Raw genomic sequence first — 23,032 nt, forward strand, 5'->3', positions numbered from 1 at the left:
AGGTTTCATATTTTCATAAATCAACATGTTTCTTTAATGAACAGAAATGTATTCAATTCATTATACAGAAGTTTTCTAGAATTTAAAGAAAGAAAAAGATGGCTTTAACAAATTGCTCTGAATGAAACATATATTAAAGTCAAGAACCAAGCCCAACTTTTATTTAGCTTTCTTTTACCCTGGATAAATAATCCAATTCCCTTAATATCTTTCAAAAGATCTACTTCTCTCTTAGCCCCACTCCTGCCCCCCAACACTCCTCACACCCCCCACTTTTTTCCCCTCTTACTTGAATTTAAATAAATATAACACTCTAGTAAAATCTATGCAGCAAAATTCATGAAAGAATTGTTTCTAAGCTCTCATAAGTGAGTCTTACTGCTTGTAATCATTCCAGTAAAATGTGTGTGGTTTTTTTTCTCTTCACGACTACACTGATGATTCATATTTAGTTCGCTATCAATCCTGAAGGTGAATCACATTTCATGACACTTCTCAGCTACTTTTCAACATGTATACCTAGGCTTTACATGTCATTCAAGTGTGTGAATTTTTCCAGCTCTAGCTGTTCTATGCCAACATGTATACCTAAGAGCAACAAACACGTATGCCCACACGAAAACTCATAAACAAATATGCACAGCAGCATTATTCTGTAAGGCCAAAATGCAACAACCCAAATGCCCATTAACTGATAAATTTAGTATACTCGTGCAATGGAATATAATTTGGTCATTTTAAAAAAATGAAACATTGACACACGCTACGATACAGATGAACTTTGAAAATACTATAGTAAGTGAAAAAAGCCAGTCACAAAAACCCACATATCATTACATGTATATGAAATGCCCAGAACAGGTAAACCTACAGAGGAGTTATATTTGGGATATGGGATATTTATCATATCAAATTAACATCCTCACATATATTGCACATTCTAAAAAGAGATAGAAAACAGATTGGTGGTTGCCTTGGGAGGGAATGATATCTAAAGATTACAGGGTATCTTTCTGAGGTAATGAAAATGTTGTAAAATCGACTCTGGTAATGTACACTTTATTTTTTTTTTTTTTAAGATTTTATTTATTTATTTGAGAGGCAGAGATCACAAGTAGGCAGAGAGGCAGGCAGAGAGAGAGGTGGAAGCAGACTCCCTGCCGAGCAGAGAGCCAAATGTGCTCCATCCCAGGACCCCGGGATCATGACCTGAGCCAAAGGCAGAGGCTTTAACCAACTGAGCCACCCAGGCGCCCCTACACTTTATTTTTTTAATTCAATTTATTTAAACTAAAGAAACAAAAAACAAAAATAATTCACCCATTTTTCCCACCCCCACTCTTACCTCTGGCAACTACCAATCTGTTCACTATGAGCTTCATTTTAAATATATATATATATTTTTTTTTTTTTTCAGATTTCACATATAAGAGGGATCATACAGTATTTGTCTTTCTCTGTCTGACTTATATCACTTAGCATGATGCCCTCTGAGGTCTATCCACATCCCAAATGGTAGGATTTCATTCTTTTATGGTTGAATAGTATTTCTAGATGTGTGCGCGTGCGCACGCGTGCATGTGTGTGTGTGTATGACACAATTTCCTTAAATGAGTGAATTATACAGTATGTAAATTTTATCTCAATAAGGCTGTAACAAAAACAAGAAATATTACTTAAAAGATCAACCTGCCTGCCCTATATTCCATGCTGGCCACCACCCCATTTTCTCTGTTACCCTTTACAGAAAAATCCCTGGGGAAAATTGCCAGAGAGGGAAATTAAAAATATGGGGGGAAAGGAGAATAAATCCTGAGGTGTTATAACTAGAATTGGAGATGTTAGTCTATTTATTTATTATAACTAGAATTGAAGTGTGTGTGTGCGTGTGTCTATTCCCAACTCCTACTTCCCTAGTCTGTCCACTGTGAAGGCCTAGGAGCACAACACCCTGGGCACTCCACAGTAGGAAAGAATGGCCATATATACAACTGAATTTATGCTTTATAAAAAGTTTTGCTCTCTTCGAGACATTCATTCTAGAAGGTATAAATGTCCAAAACTATTTTTTAATTCTTTTTTGGAAGCTTGCTTCAGTATTTGGATAAACACCTTTTGAAAAGTTTTAAATATAACATATTAAGCCACTTAGGGTAAATATAACAACTGAAAATAACCAAAAACCAGCAGAAGTCAATTCTGATGAATAATACAAATTATCAACCTGCATAAAAGCAATTTGAATCAAAACATATTTCACAGAAAATATATTACGAGGGCAAGTATTACTCTGGGACTATTGTTTTCTCTTAAGAAGCTCCTTGTGTCTAAAACATACAATAGGCATTTCAAATACTCACTTCTAATTCTATCGAAAGATCCCAGAGACATATTTGTCCGTCATGGCATCCAGTTACAATTGTGGTCCCGTCGTCTGTTAAAAGTACTGCTGAGATGCAATGTGTTGGTGCTTTGCGACCCCAAAGAACGATGGGTAGGACAAGGCTGTTTCCTGCCATTGTGTTTTCAAACCTGGAAAAAGAATAACGTCAAATATTACAATAATTCCTTCTAAAACTTACATTTGCATTATGAATCCAAGTTGAGCATCCTAAGTGCCAAAAATTCTCCTGAATATATATGATATATATATATATAATACACCTATATGAAAATACATAAAATTTCATTTTATATATATATAATCTAATTAAAATCTTAGTTAAGATTTTACAATAAATCATGCAGCAAGTACTATGGTCATGCCTTTTTCACAGATAGAGACACTGAGTCTGAAAGAGTCAGAAGGTGAAAAGCAAAGTAATGGAGCCCAAATCAAAAGCCAGGAGGCCTGACTTCGAAACCTAAGATCTTATTCACTCTGCTATGCTACCAGTGACATATAAGGTCTAGAAATTTGTTAGGTCTCCAAAACAGTAATAGATGCCAATGTCCAAGAAAAACTCAGTGCTGTTTTACAGTGTGCTAAACAATAAAAAGAGGATGTTCAGTGGAAAACTCAATCAAATCTATTTACTACAAACCTATTATGTCTCAAGATCATCAATGTCTTTTACTGTAAATTCTGAAACTTCAGGGAAAAGGATTTCTCTTGAAGTGTATATGGGAGTACAGGAGAGCACAAATACAAGGAATTACTCTTCATATGACAAAATCAAGATCTAGTTGGTAAAACAACCAGATTTAAGTGTTATAAACTGTATGGCTAAAAACTAAATACTAGTTCAGGGAAGTTAGAGAGAAATGAAGAATGGAATAATCAAATAGGGCTCCACAAAAGACTGCCAGCTCCTATGAGACACTAGGGGGTCACCTATAGGGCTTGACAAACGGTCAATCAGAAATGGTCACTGTAGTGATTTTTTCTGCCCCAAACTTTTAAGTGACAACAAATGATGTATGTATAATCATAGACCCTTTAGAATGCTAAGACGGTCCCATGAAATTTTCAGAAATTCTTAAAGGAATAACCATTTTCTGTGAAGAAAACTAGTTTGATAGCCATGATCTTATTGTTAGCTGCTTCCAACAAGACTTCTTTAAACTACTACCTGGCGCCTGGGTGGCTCAGTCGTTAAGTGTCTGCCTTCAGCTCAGGTCATGATCCCAGGGTCCTGGGATCAAGCCCCACATCAGGCTCCCTGCTCAGTGGGAAGCCTGCTTCTCCCTCTCCCACTTCTCTGCTGTGTTCCCTCTCTTGCTGTATCCCTCTCTGTCAAATAAATAAAATCCTTACTAAATAAATAAATTAATTAATTAATAAGAAAAACTAAAACTAAAGTTGCTATTAAAGAATAGTCACTGGGTGAGGTGCCCGAGCAGCTCGGACAGTTAAGCATCCCAGGCTTTTGGTTTTTTTTAAATATTTATTTATTTATTTATTTTTTTATTGACATATAATGTATTATTAGCCCCAGGAGTACAGGTCTGTGACTTGTCAGGCTTACACACTTCACAGCACTCATCATAGCACATACCCTCCCCAATATCCATAACCCCACCACCCTCTCCCTAGCCCCTCCGCCTGGCAACCCTCAGTTTGTTTTGTGAGATTAAGAGTCTGCTATGGGGACGCCTGGGTGGCTCAGTTGGTTAAGCAGTTGCCTTCGGCTCAGGTCATGATCCCAGAGTCCTGGGATCGAGTCCCACATCGGGCTCCTTGCTCCGCAGGGAGCCTGCTTCTCCCTCTGACTCTGCCTTCCACTCTGTCTGCCTGTGCTCGCTCTCGCTTGCTCTCTCTCTGACAAATAAATAAATAAAATCTTTAAAAAAAAAAAAAAAAGAGTCTGCTATGGTTTATCTTCTTCCCAATCCCATCTTGTTTCATTTTTTCCTTCCCTACCCCCCAAACCCCCAACGTTGTCTCTCAAATTCCTCTTATCAGGGAGATCATATGATAATTGTCTTTCTCTGATTGATTTATTTTGCTCACCATAATACCCTCTAGTTCCATCCACGTTATGGCAAATGTAAAGATTTCATTTCTTTTGATGGCTGCACAGTATTCCATTGTGTGTGTATATGTGTATATATGTATATACACACACATACATTCATACATACCACATCTTCTTTATCCATTCATCTGTTGATGGACATCTAGGTTCTTTCCATAGTTGGGCTATTGTGGACATTGCTGCTATAAATATTCAGGTGCACGTGCCCCTTCAGATCACTACATTTGTATCTTTAGGGTAAATACCCAGGAGTGCAATTGCTGGGTCATTGCGTAGCTCTATTTTCAACTTTTTGAGGAACCTCCATGCTGTTTTCCAGAGTTGCTGCACTAGCTTGCATTCCCACGAACAGTGTAAGAGGGTTCCCCTTTCTCCGCATCCTTGCCAGCACCTGTCATTTCCTGACTTGTTAATTTTAGCCATTCTGACTGGTGTGAGGTGGTATCTCATTGTGGTTTTGATTTGTATTTCCCTGATGCTGAGTGATGTGGAGCTCTTTTTCATAAAGCATCCACTCTTAATTTCAGCTCAGGTCATGATCTCAGGGTCCTGGGATTAAGCCCTGCATTGGGCTCAGCCATGGAACCTGCTTAAGCTTCTCTCTCTCCCTCTCCCTCTGCCCTTTCCTTCCTCATGCACTTACACTCTCTCTCTACCACGCCATTTTCTGTTACCTTTTATAAGAAAAATCCCTGAAGAATACTGCCAGAGAGGAAGGTTAAAAATATTGGGGGGGTGGGAGAGGAGAATAAGTGCTGAGGTGTTCTACTAGAATTGGAGGTATTAGTGTGGGGAAAAAAAAAACTCACTGGAAAGAAAATGAGGCAAGTAAAAACTCTAAAAATCTATATTACTTAAATCTTTTATTTTTTATTAGAATACATGACTTTCATCATTTTACATCCCCCAAAACTTCACTTTTTGCTACTAGTAAAAGGGATGTACTTAAGGAAAAAATTTCAAGTTCACTTCCTATTAATATAACCTTATATATATATATATATCATGTCCACCATTTCATAGGCTACCACAATACAATTATTTCCATTTCTTTTTTTTTTTGCGTATTTCTATTTGATATCAGAAAATGAAACAGAGCACTGAACCAATTTTAATAAAACAGGTACAGCATGTTTCCTGGCTGAAAAACATATCCAACAATGACTTTCTTAAAAAGGGAATCTGGAAGAAGTTCATTTTTCCATGTTGAAAACATTCAGTATTAAATTATATCACCCAATATCACCCAAAGATTTATCTCAATTAAATAAGCTCACAGGGGCGCCTGGGTGGCTCAATGGGTTAAGGCCTCCGCTTTCGGCTCAGGTCGTGATCCCAGGGTCTTGGGATCGAGCCCCGCATCGGGCTCTCTGTGAAACAGGGAGCCTGCTTCCCTTCCCCGCTCTCTGCCTGCCTCTCTGCCTACTTGTGACCTCTGTCAAATAAATAAAATCTTTAAAAAAAAAAAAAAAAAAAAGCTCACAGCACTGAAGACAATATGGTAGGATCTGGAAAGAACACCATTTCTCTATATTTGAAGAGTCATATTCAGTGCATATTGTTTTGCTTAAAGAAAATCCAATATAGGGATTCAGGACTAAGGAATATGTGTGCTATGGGGAGATGGGCCTGCTCTGATGCAAAAGGGAAGAGCATTCTGGTATTTGAGTGAATAGGCAACTCAACGAAACCTAGAAGAATAATGCATTTCATAGCCCCTAAAACAAGTGAAAGTAATCATCCATAATATGACAAAGGCATATAATATATCATTAGAAAACATATCAATCTCTAACTCAAACTTTCCAGAACTAAAATAATTATAAAGATTTAGGAAAAAAAACAAATACCCCACATCCCCCCAGTCAACAAGTCAACAAGAATTTGAGAAGAATTCTCATTAAGGGCAATGAAGGATTTTCATACAGAACTGGATTAGTTTCCTAAGGTTGACACGACCACAAACTGAAGAGCTTTAACAACAGAATGTATTGTCTCACAGTTCTTGAGGCTTCAAATCTGAAATCAGATGTAGGCAGGTTCACTGTGAAGAGAAGGGTCTACTCCAGGCCCTTCTCCTTGCTTGTAGAAGGCCATCTCCATGCTCGTATGGCATTCTCCCTGTGGGCACATCTGTCTCCAAATTTCCACCCCCTTTAATAAGGACATCAGTTATACTGGATTAGGACCCATCTTGATAACCTCATTTTAGCTTGATGACCTCCATTAAAATCCTACTTATGTCCAAATGAGGTCACATTCTGAGGTACTGGAAGTTAGAATTTCGACAAAGGAATTTTAGGGGAGCATAACTCAACCCACAACAGGAATATATCCTTTTAAAGAATATAACCTGGGGCGTCTGGTGGTCAGTCAGCTAAGCATCTGCCTTTGGCTCAGGTCACGATCCTGGGACCTTGAGATGGAGCCCCACGTCAGGCTCCCTGCTCGGCAGGGAGTTTGTTTCTCCCTCTCCCTCTGCCTGCCTCCAGGCCCACGTGCGTGTGTGCGTGTTCTCTCTCTCTCTCAAATAATAAAATCTTTGAAAACAAAAAAGAAGAACATAACCTAAAACTAATTAATTATCCAAAAGCAATTACCCCTCAGGAAATAAAAAATAAGAATTTCACTATGTCTTTCCCAGGAGATACTACATCAGCTAGTTAACTGAGTATCTGAGGAAAAAGTAAGAAATTCTAACAAAGGTAAGGAGTTACTATCTTCTGTCTTACATTGGGGACAGGGGCAGCGGGAACCAGATTCCAAAATTCACTGCTATATTCCAGTGGAAATTAGACAGTAAAAACTAACCTGTCCTAACCCATATGTGTGTGTGTGTGTGTGTGTGTGTGTGTGTGTGTGTAAAACATACCCTTGTCAAAAGTCCTTAAATTATGCCCAGTGTTATTTCTCGGCTGGTATACTAAAAGATCTAAATAGAGGTGCCTGGGTGGTTCAGTGGGTTAAGCCTCTGCCTTTGGCTGAGATCATGAACTCAGGGTCCTGGAATCAAGCCCCCCATCAGGCTCTCTAATCAGCTCTCTGCTCCCCCCTCTCTCTCTGCCTGCCTCTGCCTACTTGTGATCCTTCTGTCAAATAAATAAATAAAATCTTGGGGCGCCTGGGTGGCTCAGTGGGTTAAAGCCTCTGCCTTCAGTTCAGGTCATGATCACAGGGTCCTGGGATCAAGCCCCACATCAGGGAGGGGGTGTCTGCTCAGCAGAGAGCCTGCTTCCTCCTCTCTCTCTGCCTGCCTCTCTGCCTGCTTGTGATCTCTATCTGTCAAACAAATAAATAAATTCTTTAAAAATAAATAAATAAAATCTTAAGAAAAAAAAAGATCTAAACATAAAGTACCTGCTTTGGGGGGTTTGGTTTTTTTTGTTTTGTTTTAGATTTGACAGAGAGAGCAAGAGAGCCCAAGCACTGGGAGTGTCAGTGGGAGAAGAAGGCTCCCCACTGAGCAGGGACCCTGATGCAGGGCTCCATCCCAGGACCCTGAGATCATGACCTGAGCCGAAGGCAGACGCTTAACTGACTGAACCACCCAGATGCCCCTAGAAAGTACCTGTTAAGTGAAATATTTAGAAGGTAAATAATCATAAAGGATACCTGAAATGAAACATGAAACTGTAGTGGGACTCAGAATCAGTAGCTGCTATGGATGTCTTACTACTGGGATTAGGGTGGTTCCAATCAAATGCAGAATAAACAGAAACAACTTCTAAGTAAATAATAATCAAAAGGGCTTAGTGGTCAACCGGAAGATGGTATTGAGAAAAACCAGGTGCATACAGTTTCAGATCATGGCTGGGCCACTGGGGCAGGGGCAGAGACAAAGTCCTACCTGTAAGACTCATGTGGAGAAGTGGATTTGTGCTCCTGGGTCTCGGATATTAAAACCTCCTGGATACGAGGTTATTAAGTCAAAGTTGGGGGCAGAGTGTGGAGAAATGGGCTTGGGGCATGTTCAAAAGTTGGAGGCAGAAAAGACCCGTCAAGGACATTTTGACACTGGCTCTGCTCTCTCTTGCCAGACATGGAGACATCCTTAATGATGCTGGGGCTAATTCAAAAAATAAGAGCGCTCAGGCTTTACAATACTTCCTTACCCTACGCTAGACTTTTTGTTATATAGGAAAAATAAGCTCTATTAGTTTAAGACCACAATTTTTAAGTTTTCTTTTTTTTTTTTTAAGATTTTATTCATTTATTTGACAGACAGAGATCACAAGCAGGCAGAAAGGCAGGCAGAGAGAGAGGAGGAAGCAGGCTCCCTGCTGAGCAGAGAGTCCGATGCGGGACTTGATCCCAGGACCCTGGGATCATGACCTGAGCCGAAGGCAGAGGCTTTAACCCAACGAACCACCCAGGCGCCCCATTTTTAAGTTTTCTTATACATAAATATTATGATCTTTCTCACTGCACAGATATACTACACCCCCAAATATGTAAAAATAAAATCCATGGCAAACATATGTGGTACGAAGAAAGACAAAGAACTCCATCAAGGAAAGATGTTAAGACCCTACAAGTAAGGGGTGGCTTTGTTGGAGGGGAGAAGAGGACAAGGAAACAAATACAAGCATCATCCTGTGGCCAAGCCCCTTCACACACCAGCAGAAGATAGTTAAAATTCATCATGAGCTGATTAACATGTGAAAGACAAACTTAAGATGGTTTAGGTAGGTCACTGTAAAATGTATGTATACTTCAATTTTATACAAGTCCAATATATAAAAGCTAGTCCTGCTGAATTTATAAGAGAATTAAAGAAATTTCCACATCCAAAGAACACATCAATATTTCCTTTCAGCACTGAAGTGTGCTAGTTCTTACTTTCAAGATTCCTTTGGATATTCTAGGTCCTCTTAACTTCCACACAAATTGAAAGATCAGCTTGTAAATGTCTGCAGAAAAGCCGGATGAGTCATGATTATGCCTAGAGCTGCATCAAATTCATGTATCAATCTGGGGAGCACTGATTCTTCCAGTTTCAGTGAAATATTACTAGTGCAAAAGTGTATTCTAAAAGCAATCTTGGGGCGCCTGGGTGGCTCAGTGGGTTAATCCGCTGCCTTCGGCTCAGGTCATGATCTCAGGGTCCTGGGATCGAGTCCCGCATCGGGCTCTCTGCTCAGCAGGGAGCCTGCTTCCCTCTCTCTCTCTCTCTCTGCCTGCCTCTCCACCTACTTGTGATCTCTTGCTATCAAATAAATAAATAAAATCTTTAAAAAAAAATAAAAATAAAAATAAAAGCAATCTTACTGGGGGCACCTGGGTGGCTCAGCTGGTTAAGCGTCTGCCTTCAGCTCAGGTCATGATCTCAGAGTCCTGGGATCGAGCCCCGAGTTGGGCTCCCTGCTCAGTGGGGAGTCATCTCCCCCCCCACCCCACCCCCACTCCTGCTCTCTTGCTCTCTCTCTCACTCAAATAAATAAAATCTTTTAAAAAATAAATAATGGAATCTTACTTCTTAAAGGAATGTATGGTCAACGTAGTACGTGCAGCTTCTTGATAAGATTTCACCGCTCTTATTTCTCAATATAAATGAAAATAACCTGGTCCAACACGGTTAACCAAACAAGAAAATCAAATAGAAATCAAATAATTTTGTAGCTCTCTCCTGGAAGGTTCTGAATTCTTCCTATCACTTTTTTGAGAGAGTAACACTTTTCTTCTAGAAAATAAAAAGTTTAATAGAGAACAAACTGACGGTTACTAGACAGAGGGGATGGGTAGGAAGATGGGTAAAATAGCTGATGGGAATTAAGGAGTATACTTGTGATGACTACCAGGTAATGTATGGACATGATGAATCACTACACTGTACACTTAGAACTAATCACACGGTATGTAAATGAAAATTTAAAAAAGTGAATTACATGGAAGAAAGAACAAAAAAAATTTATTTTCTCCTTAAAGTACAAACATCTACTCACCAGCGACAAGGAAGAAACACTGTGAAGTATGTGTATTAAATACATATTTATATATAAATAAAATTAATTTCATATACACTAAAATGAACATGTACCTAATGTATGAACACTTTTAATTTTGACAAGCTTTTTTAAGGTACAGTAACATGGGGGCGCCTGGGTGGCTCAGTTGGTTAAGCCGCTGCCTTCGGCTCGGGTCATGATCTCAGGGTCCTGGGATAGAGTCCCGCATCGGGCTCTCTGCTCAGCGGGGAGCCTGCTTCCTCCTCTCTCTCTCTCTCTGCCTGCCTCTCCGACTACTTGTGATTTCTCTCTGTCAAATAAATAAATAAAATCTTAAAAAAAAAAAAAAGGTACAGTAACATGTTCTCCATTGAAACAAATTATTCTTGGAACATAGATACTACTAACCTTTATTAAGAGCTTACAATTCCCTTTAGCATACAGAATAAACAATTCTATTCATGAAAATTTGAGAGACTATGAGATTCTAACTTGAATTTCTGAATCAAAGAAAAGACATATTATTTTTAGTACTTATTTTGACTAGATACAGTACAATGAGTATTAATTCCTTAAAACCTAGAAATCTGGTTATGGTGTAATAATTAACGGGAATTTCTTGGAACATGTACTGAAGAAACTATCATTATAAAGAAATGATCTTGGGGCACCTGGGTGGCTCAGTTAATTGAGCACCTGACTCCTGGTGTTAGCTCAGGTCATGATCTCATAGGTCATGGGATCCAGCCCCGCAACAGGCTCTTACTCAGTGGGAAGTTTGCTTGAAGATTCTCCCTCTCTGCCCTTCTCCTCACTCTCAGACACACAGTGCATGCTCCCTCTCTAATAAATAAATAAATCTTGGGGCACCTGGGTGGTTCAGTGGGCTAAAGCCTCTGCCTACGATTCAGGTTATGTTCCCAGGGTCCTGGGATCAAGCCCCGCATGGGGCTCTCTGCTCTGCGGGGAGACTGTTTCCCTTCCTCTCTCTCTACCTGCCTCTCTGCCTACTTGTGATCTCGGTCTGTCAAGTAAATGACTAAAATCTTAATAAATAAATAAATCTTTAGAAAAAATAAAGAAACATGATCTATAAGATGCTTTCTATAATTTAGTCACTGGTATTTATTTAATAACCTGGGCCATTTTAGAGACTCATTCATTACCTTACACTGAGACAGAGAGTCTTTCCTTCCATGGTATTTGTCACTTACAACCAAACCAATGGATGGCCTGTGAATTACCTAAAATTTCACATAATCCTCAATCACTAGGCTATAGACATTTGGGTTTTTGTTTGTTTGTTTGTTTTTACCCCCCCAACCTTTGCGTTTTCAACATATTTTTTTTTCTCTCATGCTTTTTGGTGTAATAAAGTCTTCTAGATCTATCTGACCCTATATACCATGTGAATATATAGCTTAGATAAAAGAACAGAGAAGAAATCAAAGGAACAGGATAAGGTATCTTTAGTTCATTATATGAGCACTGTATGTGTGAACACTCTTAATACAAGGAAATATATACAGGAAAAAAATTAGAATCTCAGTCCATCAAAAATACAAATGCTTCAAAACATTTTTTTTTTTAACATATAATGTATTTGTTTCAGGGGTACTGGTCTGTGAATCATCAATCTTACACGATTCACAGCACTTACCACAGCACATACCCTCCCCAATGTCCATAACCCAACCACCCTATCCCTCCCCTCCACCCCAGTAACCCTGTTTGTTTACTGAGATTAAGAGTCTCTTATGGTTTGTCTCCTTCCCCAGTCCCGTCTTGTTTCATTTTTCCCTCCCTTTCCCCCACTGCCCCCCCAACATGCCTCTCAAATTCCCCGTATCAGAGAGATCATATAATTGTCTTTTTCTGATTTACTTATTTCGCTCAGCATAATGCCCTCTAGTTCCATCCACATCATTGCAAATGGCAAGATTTCATTTTCTGATGGCTGCATAGTATTCCATTGTATATATATACCACATCTTCTTTATCCATTCATCTGCTGATGGATATCTAAGTTTCTTCCACACTTTGGTTATTGTGGACATTGCTGCTATAAACATTTGGGTGCATGTGTCCCTTTGGATCACTACCTTTGTATCTTTCGGGTAAATACCCAGTAGTGCGATTGCTGGGTCGTAAGGTGTGATTTTAGAAAAGCCACCAAAGGCACTAATGAAATAACACGAAATAAAGGATACCCTGGCTTACGATACTACACTATCACAGTCAAATACCTCCAAGAAGAATTGACTGAGGCTTCCACCTGGTAACTGAGTCTAAGTGACTGATTAAAACAACAAATGGGCAAATTAGCCAGGACCTATAATTGGGCAGGACACAGGAACTTAAGTTTGAATTTCTTCAAACTGAGTAACAGATAAGCCAAGACACTCTAAATGGGCACCACACGGGGAGTTAAGAGGAATTTAAATACAGAGTATGCAGTTTTCCAACCATCATCATTCAACTACTCTATTAATTAGCTAATAATCCATTCCTTGTTTACAACACTATCACCTAGCATATGAAGGGAGTTAAACATGTTCCAAAAAAGTTTTATATTAAATGGGAATGAAACAAGTCCTGGAATACGACTGAGATTTTTAAAAATTCCTATTTTCATGGAAAAGGCCCAAAGCAAAAGTGATTAAACAAATTATTAATATGATATGTCATATTAATGATATAACTTTAATAGAAGCTCTGAAGAAAATTATCTAACTCCCTAAAATATTGTGTACAATATATTCATATTTTGCCACTAATAGATCAAAGAAAAATGTTAGCTTTCAAATTATAAATAGACAGGGGCTAAGACTAGATGCCTCTAGAAGCAGAAGAATACTAGAAATGCTCAATTTTCATTCATGTTTGTAACAAAATCATGCTTAAAATTAAATTGAGATTGGTTATTAAATAAAATTAACAGATCAAGCTTCACAGTCAAGTATCAGGAGTCCTGGATGCTACCACTCACTATGCCACTAATCATGCAGTCTTTGATCATACCAATTCTAAAGCTTCTCCCTAAGATTTGTTTATAAAATTAATTTTGAATCCTTTTGAAGTCAAAAAAATCAAAGAGCAAGGATCTCAATGTCTACCTCTAAATCATCTCAGGTGGTTGCTTTAATTTCATGTATTTCTCTATTTCAATGAATCTCCTCTATTTCTCATTCTGTATAGAAATATAACTGTACTTCAGTCAACAACAATAAAAATAATCATAACCAAACGAACTTAACAATCAGAACTGTATTCAAATTCTGGCTCTTCTGTGGAATCTTGGAAAAGTTACCCCTCTGGGTCTCAGCTTCCCCATGTGTAAAAGATGGACAATAATACCCTCTTTTTTTTTTTTTTTTAAGATTTTATTTATTTATTTCACAGAGAGAGACACAGTGAAAAAGGGAACACAAGCAGAGGGAGTGGGAGAGGGAGAAGCAGGCTTCCCGCAGAACAGAGAGCCCGATGCGGGGCTTCACCTTTACTAACGACTGAGTCACCTAGGTGCCCCAATTATACCCTCTTTCAAGAAAGCTGTCCTACCGTGGGGAGGGTATGTGCTATGGTGGGTGCTATGAAGTGTGTAAACCCGGCAATTCATAGACCTGTACCCCTAGGACTAATAATACGTATATGTTAATAAATAAATAAGAAAGAAAGAAAGAAAGAAAGAAAGAAAGAAAGAAAGAAAGAAAGAAAGAAAGCTGTCCTAATGATTGAGAGAAACCATACATGTAATGCAACTAGTGAAATACCTAGCACATGGAAGATGGTCAGTAAATAATTTTTTAAAAAGACAGGTTTTGCTACATCTTCAGATTCTGCTTCCACAGCCACTGGTTTCTTCCAGCACTGCCATTTCATATTTTATACAGTTGGATTTTTAATAAGGTTATGATCTTTCAACGACTTTCTGCTATAACATAAAAGAACTACTATATATGCTTTTCAGACACAATTCTATTATCTGCAAATATGGCAATTCACTTCTGCATGACTTTATTACAAGTAATGCTACAAACTCCTACGTGATACTTAACAGCTTTCAAACTAAAATCAGTCTCCTAATAACAATAATTAGTATACATTTGAAAGCAGCACTTCCCAAGTTTTCATTTTGTGCCTATAGCATGGCCATTACAGCAACAGATAAAATGGACACAATTCAACTATCCAATGGGGCTCATACACATACAAGCAAACAATGACCACAGAGTGTGATATAGGAGAAATCTCAAGACCTATGAAGACACAAAAGATAGATATCCTAACCTACACTCTAATTGCTCCAGGAAGGACTCTTGGAAGAAATAATGGTGAGAATGAGTAGGAATTAACCCAGGAAGAAGCTTAGGGAATCACATGTTCTAAATCCCATAGGTAAGAGAGCTCAATTCTTTCTCGACAGAGAAAATAGTAGAGTTGGCATTCAGAGCACAAAGGCCAAATGATGAGACAAGAAACAATAGGTCGATTTGCACCAAATCATAAAGGATTTGATCAGCCATGTGAAGGAATGTGGAGTTTAACCTGACAGCAATAGGAAACAGGTCAAGTGTTTTGAATCTGAATTTGCTTTTCAGAAAGATCACTCTAGCTGCAATACCATGGATAGAGATAAAACTCTGGGTTTGAAGACCAGTGGGGCTACTGCACTACTGCTGGTAAGAAATGATGATACTGAAATTTATCCCAATCTCCATTACTTATTTCTGCATTTTTGTGTTTAATGAACAAACGACTACTACTCTCCCCTGCTACTCTTTATGCTCATGTTCCCTAAGATCAAGAACCACACCTGTGTATTCACCACATAATGCTTGGCATAATGTCGGCATAAAGAAGGTCTTTAATAAATGTATGATGCAAGGTAGTAGTGGTGGGACCAGCAATAATAAGATGAAGAGGAGAGCTGTTTAGAGATACAATAGATAGGATCTGGTGTTCAGAGCACCAAGTTGATAAAGATGCAACATAGATTTTGATATAGGTTCTACAAAAGGGCACTATGAGGACAAAAGAAAAGAAAAAGCATTTTGAAATACTAAAAGTCCTCTACATAAAGGACTATTATTATGATACAGATGCCCAGTAAAGTCATCAAGACATCAGATTCTAATACATGTGACAAATTATTCTACACCTAACCAGAATTTACTAACTATAGGTTTTGAGAAGGGAGAAGATATTACAGGGTTTCACATTAGTCTTGAGCAGGATCAGACTAAAGAGACTTAGTGACCTATAAGTAGTTCTCTAAATAGAGAAGCGACATGCTAAAACTCAGCAACATAGTATAAATTTCAGATTAACATGGAGGAAAACACTAGACAGGGAAACAAATACAATGCTACTACAACTAGCCTGAGTGCACAGAGATAAGAAACTTAGCTAAAATTACAAGTTTTGAAAGGAAAAGAAAATATAAGACAATAAAGAAAAATAGTAAATCATGGGGTTTGATGTGATATGTAAGGCCAGAGGCTGTAGACAAAGACATGTGACTATTACTTTCTAACAGTCAATGGAGATGGAAAGAGGGAGGAAGCATGAGGGAAGGAAGGGAAGTGATAACATAAATGAGGCAAAAGTGGAAGAGACGCATCATCTCGTATCTGAGAAATTACAACTCAGAAAATATCTGCATTAAATGGGAGCAGAGAACTCAACAGAAAGTGTTCTACAAGAGCAGCAAAAATGCAATCACCCTTTGCCTGCCTCAGTAAATCAAGTCACTGTAAGTTGATGAAAATGGGTCTACGTCCCATGGCTTTGTTTGTTTTTGACATTTAAGCTTTTTTAAAAGAAAGGCTTTTATAGATGACAAAAAATAAATAAATAAACTGGCTTCCTAATTTAAAAATGGAAAGATTATAGCCCATACACCATCTAACAATTTTTATTTTGGTGGGTATTTAGGTCCATCGGCAATTATCTCAAAATCATATGGCAAACCGATCTCAGAGCTCAGAGGCATATACAGATCTCCGGATTCCTAATGCAATAAATACTCTCCACTATTTTTTTTTTAAAGTAGGTTCTATGACCAACGTGAGGCTTGAGCTCAACCCTGAGATCAAGAGTTGCATGCTCTATCTTCTTAGCCAGCCAGGAGTCCCTACTCTTCACTACTCTGTATTATCTTCATTTACTGCAAACTTCCATATGCCAGAAAATGTCATTGTCCAGTCAACCTAGTTAATGAATGTGTTTTTCTAAATCACATTACTCAAAGGTAAGTAGAACTCTAGTATTCATGGATAAAATAATGTGTCTCAGCTCAGCAGCATATGGGGGAGAGAGGGAGAAATGGGGCGGAGGAGATGTTGAAAGGGATAAAGGTGAAACAGGACTATGAGTGTGAGGGATGGTCTGCATCCAGACCTCCTTTGGCAGTTAAGGACTTAAAACCCAGCTGCTGAGAGCCCTTGGTTGTCTGCCCACACTAAGGACTGCCTTAGCCAAAGGAAGATCCTTTGCCCAAGCTCTCATCCCTTCCCATAGGATAGCCCATATCCAGCGACTAATCAGCTCAAGGACATAAAAACCAGGCCCCCTCAAATCAAGATAGCCCTAAAGGGTCATTTTATCTTCAGAATTCCTCTCACCCTCCAGCTCAACTGAGATTCCACTGAGACTCATCACAACTCAACTTCTCTCTTTGGCAGAACCTGCTTCCTGTGCTTCCCCACCCCCTGCACAAACCCCTCCTCCGTGTTTTGGTGGGCATTTTGGTTGGCCTTTTTTTTGAGAGAGAGAGAGAGAGAGAGAGAGAGAGAGAGCACATGCACAAGTGTGAGCTGGGGGCAGGGTTCAGTTAGGGGAGGCGGAAATCTCAAGCAGACTCCCCACTGAGCACTTAGCCTGAGACCATGACCTGAATCGAAATCAAGAGTTGGAAGCTTAACCAACTCAGCCACCCAAGCACCCCTCCCAGGGTACTGATATCAAGAGCCCTCCCTAATAAAGGTTTATTAGTGCCAATCTCCACCTCCAAGTCTGCTCACCAGAGAACCCAGGCTGCAAAAATAAGTGCCAAAGCTCTTTCTAGCACAAGAGGGTTCATCACATTATTCTATTTGTATGAATCTAAAATTTTCTCTAATTTTTAAAGGGTATATTGAAAAAAACTTTAATGTCCATCAATCAAATTATGACAGAACTTACCATGGAACACTGCAATGTGAGATATGAAATAATCTCCAAAATATATAGTGGGAGAAAAAGTACAGTGCAGTGTGTAAAATATACTCCCATGGTGAGCTCCAAAAAAGGATAGATGTGAATCTGTATACATCCACACGTGCATCTAAACTAATACTAATTTTGTAGATAAATCATCAGTTTTATGGTTTTCCTCCCACCTTTGGATACTTCACTGTACTCCAAAATGTAGTTTAATAAATAAACAGATACAATGATTTTATTTGATTCACCAGGTTTTGTTTTAAAGATGCATATGTGCACACATGGAGTTTCCAAAAAACGTTTAACAAGAATTTATCTGCAGCCTATAATCTTTCAAATGCTAGTTCTCTGCTGTGAGTGCTCTGTCCCAAACCCCACTATTTCTGCAAACATGTTTTCACTACATATTCTATATACAGGTACTTAACACTTAGCCTTGTGTGTAGTTATTTGTTTAAAAATTTGATGTTCCATTACAGTCTGTATTCCTCAAGGGTAAAACCAGATCACCTATGTAAACCTACCACCTTTGTTATTTAATCATAATCAAGTAAACTGCATTCCGCAGGATTTGCAGCGGCTCACCAGCACCTAGAATAGTAACTGACTTCCACAAGTGGTCAGAATGTATCTCCTGAATGAGTAAACAGAGAATAACAATAACTAGCATTTTACTTAGCTCTCACTGTTGTGCCAAGCAAGAGAAGATCTTTTTTTTTTTTTTTTTTTTGCTAAATCTGACTCCTTCTGGACTCTTTCAAGAATCTTACTCCCTTAATTATCCTCCTGTCAACCATTTTAATTTCTACTAAATTAGCCTTCATCCTTCAAACGTGTTCACATGCCATTTTTGTCCGAAATACCCTCCTTTGTCCCTGGCCTCTGGTTGTAAATCCAGTTCTCTCTGACATTCTAATCACAATCAACACTTTGAAACCTGTGATCTTTGACTCACTGTTTCCATCCTTGCTACAAAAGTCCTCATGTAATTGAGTTTCGATCCTCAAACAAGATCCAAGGATCTCAAGATCTCCCAATACACGAAGAGATCACTGATTTCTCTAACAGGACACTCCAGGGACACTCTCTCTCCAGTACTAAGAGAGAGAAGCAAGGCCTTGGAGAGACCTGAGAAAAGAGAATGCTTTGACATTAGTAAGGCTGCTAGTTTGACATGACTGAACAATTGCCAATCCCCAACCCTCTCCCTTTGGTTTCTGTTTCAGTTTTCTTGCAATTATCCTCTTCCTATTTTTTCAGCTTTCTTCTGCCTAGATATATGAAGGCCCAGAAAGACACAGAAGAGGGACACCTGGGTGGCTCAGTCATTATCAACACCATAATAATTCTTTAATAGCACCTAACTGTCCAGTCCACAAATTACTTCAACTGTCTAAAAATGTCTTTTGTAGCTTTTTTTAAACCAGTAAATATTCAAGTTATATGCATTGAATTTGGCTGTTATGTCTCTTTAGTCTTTAGTTCTAGAACACTCCCAATTTCCTTACTTTACATTAACTCTAAAAAACAAAACAAAATCAATTGCTTACAAAATGTTACACCTTATAGATTTGTGTGATCTTTTTTTTTATGTCATTTACCTTGTTTTTCTATTCCCTATTTTCCTGTAAACCGGAATTTAGATCTAAAGTCATCATTAGGCTCAAGTAAAACATCTCTGGCAAGAATACTTAGTAAGTGATGCTACACACTTCACACTACATCACCACAGATATAACATCGCATTGTCCCACACCATTTGGTTAAGATGCTGACTACCAGATATTTCCACTGGACTGTTTTTTTTTTTCCCCCTCCTTTAAAGCTATCAATAACCAGGGTGCCTGGGTGGCTCAGTGGGTTAAGCCTCTGCCTTCAGCTCAGGTCATGATCTCAGGGTTCTGGGATTGAGCCCCACATCGGGCTCTCTGCTCGGCGGGGAGCCTGCCTCCCCCCCTCTCTCTGCCTGCTGCTCTGCCTACTTGTGATCTCTCTGTCAAATAAATAAATAAAATCTTAAAAAAAAGAAAGCCATCAATAAGCTATGGAGTGATACTCTGACAAGACCACCCTATTCTGCAATATCCCACATGATACTGACATCTCACATGATTTCTAAAAGCTATAAAACAGAATAATATGTGAAAAATCTAGAATGAGATCAATGTTAATCTCTCGACATTACTTTTTAAACTCTCAAATGCAAAAGACGTATTTCTATCCCACGAACGCAGGCATTTTCATAAGGGGCACAACAACATTTCCGTACGTGCACTTCCGATCCCTCAGGCAGGCCCCTGAGATTTGTAAATAACAAACTCAAATTCTGTCTCAGGAGAACGAGCACACATGACCAAGAGGAGGCCTACACTACCCGCCTTCCTCAGGGGAACATGAGTTACAGGGACTATACAGTAAGTAGCTGAACTTAGCTTGCCACAGTTACAATGAAAGAAAGAAGAGTCTGTAAAGGCTTGCTCAGATTCTCATAGAATATTCCTACATCATTTGTCAGAGGAGTGTCTTCAAGTCAAATTCACAATACAAGGCGATGAAGGAAGTAATCATTAAGATTATGAATTTTCATTGTGCTGCATTTTTGTTACCAATTTATTGAAGACTTGAAGAAAACCGAACCAGGTCATAAAGACTGTTTACTGGAATGCAATGAGAGAGCCAGGTCATAACATGTGCTGAAGGACTACCAAGCTGCTTACTCAGAACAAAAGGTTTCCGGATTAAAGAGCTGTGAGGGACACAACCTTCTGAACACTAAGCTTGTCACTAGCTTGACAAGATCATACTTTATTATTTGAGTGGCAAGAAAACAATTCCCAATGAACATGACACTTAAGGACTCCTTTTTTAAGAGAGTTCTAATATTCTGTTTCAAAAGGACATGTGTAACAAGCAGACGGCAACAGAAGACTACACTTATTTCTTACTGCCAAACATCCCTGAAGCACGAGAGTCAGGTTCTGAAGAACTGTAGAGCTATCTGTTCAAAAAATATATCACAATTTTTTAAATGATTCATAGATTTTGAGACATGAGTCATGTTCTAAATTTCTATAGCTGCAATCAGGATGTCTGAATTCAACTTATGCTCTATCACCAAACTGCCTCAGTTTCAAGAGTTACTGATTAAACTAAAAGCAAACTATGCCTATCAAGCCCCTACATTATAGGTAAAACAGGCCCCATTTGGTAGAACCAACTTTGACCCACTCGCCTCTAATCTCATCTGCGTCTCCAATTATTCCTACATGTTTCCCTTCTCTCACTTCATCATCAAAGCTATATTAAGCACCAAAGTTTCTCATTCCTCACAAATTAAACTACCCAGGTAGAAACAAATAAGCTCTTCCAAACTGGAAGTGGAACTTTCCCAGTATTCTGGGGATCAGGACAGTATGCCAGGTAAGTCAGAGATTTGACAGTCATACTGACGAGGGACTAATCCAGCTCCTCCGTTGACTAGCTGCAAATGGTAAGGAAATATGGAACCTCTTTCCAAGTCAGAATGCCCTCATTTTTAACATTACCCTTCTTCTTAGAGACTCCAGAAAAGTGTTGTGCCTGTCACCAAACTGCTCCTTGACAAGTCACCAGTGACCTCTCCAACACTAAATCTGATGTCGAGTCCTAATCCCGATCTCTCCTGACCCATCAGCAGCATTTGCATAGTTCATACTTCTTCTTCCTTGAAACACTTCTTCTCTCACCCTCCAAGTCTTCACACTTTCCTGATACATCTCTAGCTTTAGTCTCCATTTTTCCTCATTTTGACCTTTAAATGCTGGCATACCAAGAGCTTAGTCCTTGGACTCCTTTTCTAGCATCACTCCTTCCCTTTCTCCCTCCTTCAGGGATTTCACCAAGCCTCAAAAGCTTAAATACCAACTACATGTTGACAATTCCCAATTACAGCTTGGGGCTCTCTTCTGACTCCAAACCCACCTATCCGGCTTCCTACTCAGTATGTCCCTCTAGATAGCTAATTAGCTTCTCAAACTTGACCTGTTCAAAAGTGAGTCCCTGCTCTTCTTCCCCAAACTTGCTCCTCCCCAATCTTCACCATCTTAGTTAATAGCAACTCCATTTTTACAGCTTCATAGGCCAAAATCCTAGAATCATCTTTGATTCTTCTCACACATTCCACCTCCCAATCCATCAGAGAACTCTACTGGCAATACCTTCAAAGAGTACTCTATCTAGCATCCAAAGACTCCTCTACACCTTTACTACCACCGCCCCATTTCAAACTGCCAGCAACTCCCATCATAGATAATACAATAGTCTCTTAACTGGTATCCCCGTTTCCAACCCTTGTCCCCTTCACCATCTCAACACAGCATGCAAAATGACACTCTTGGGGGAAAAAAAAAAAATCACATCATATCACAAAGCTATTCAGAATTCCTCCTGTGACTTCCTGTGTCACCCTGAGTAAAAGCCAAACTATTCAACCGCCTATCCCACACGAGTGAGGCTGTAGTCCTCTCCTTGCTCTCTCTCTTCATCCACTCTGCTTCTTGGTTTTCTTCAATTCATCAGGCAGGGTCTTATCTCAGAAGTGTCCCCCAGGTCGTCAAGGTACACTCCCTCACTCTCTTCGGGTCTCTGCTAAAATGTCATCTCAGGGAGGCCTTCCCTGACCAACATAAACTGTAAAATCCACCATCCCCACGGTATTTTATTTTATTTCTCCAAAGCACTTAGAATCCTTTAACATTCCAAAAATTTTGCTTATTTGTCATCTGGCTTCCCCACTATAACATAAACTCCATGATTTGTTTATTGTTCTATATACTGTATTTCCAGTGCCTAGAACTTCTGCCACTTAGCAGGCACCCAAATATTTGTTGAATAAATGATCCAAGTACTGAATAAAGTGTGTTTGTTTTGGTTTTTTAAAAAGTTACAAATTAAAATCCATCTTGATCTTACATACTTTGGATTGCAAAGAAGAGTTGCTTATCAATTACTTTTTCTATAACAATGTCAGCAATTAATATAAGTCTCCCTAATCAAATCCTTAACACACTAATTGTTTTTTGCCAGCTGCAAGTTGCTCCTATATTGTAGCCTTTTTCATTCTATCTGTGACACATATGAAGCCAGACATACCATAGGACCTATGTAGCTAATTAGCTGACATGGTTTACTTTAATCCCTATTACACTCACAAAGGCCTGCTAATGAGTCACAAAACTGTTTCTTAAACTAAGTAAAGTGATATTTTATTAGTATGAACTTTTCACTCCCCCTAATGGTGGTTTTTATTGTTTGTATTTGTAACGTTTAGAGAGAAGAAGAGCCCTTAAGGAAGACAGCCAAATAAATAACTTGAATGTGAGAACAGAAGGTAACTGGCACACTCTTATCAATCTGTTATCACTG

The 23,032-nt window shown here is 38.9% G+C and overlaps 1 protein-coding gene and 1 long non-coding RNA gene across 5 annotated transcripts in view; both read right to left on the reverse strand.

Annotated features, from left to right (window-relative positions):
* Positions 1-23,032, reverse strand: part of LOC309848361 — an 801,917-nt gene that overhangs the window by 737,900 nt on the left and 40,985 nt on the right. The window lies entirely within an intron of this gene.
* The window catches only part of WDR7 (WD repeat domain 7), a 362,265-nt gene that overhangs the window by 333,388 nt on the left and 5,845 nt on the right, over positions 1-23,032 (reverse strand). For all 4 annotated transcript variants that reach the window (XM_082699836.1, XM_082699835.1, XM_082699838.1 and 1 more), the window contains exon 2: positions 2,361-2,532. In XM_082699836.1, coding sequence (XP_082555962.1) covers positions 2,361-2,519 — 159 coding nt within the window. In that variant the 5' untranslated portion in view covers positions 2,520-2,532. The remainder of the gene's footprint in view (positions 1-2,360; positions 2,533-23,032) is intronic.

The sequence above is a fragment of the Mustela nivalis genome (genome assembly GCF_964662115.1).
Source record: "Mustela nivalis genome assembly, chromosome: 14".
In the NCBI taxonomy this organism is placed as follows: Eukaryota; Metazoa; Chordata; class Mammalia; order Carnivora; family Mustelidae; genus Mustela; species Mustela nivalis.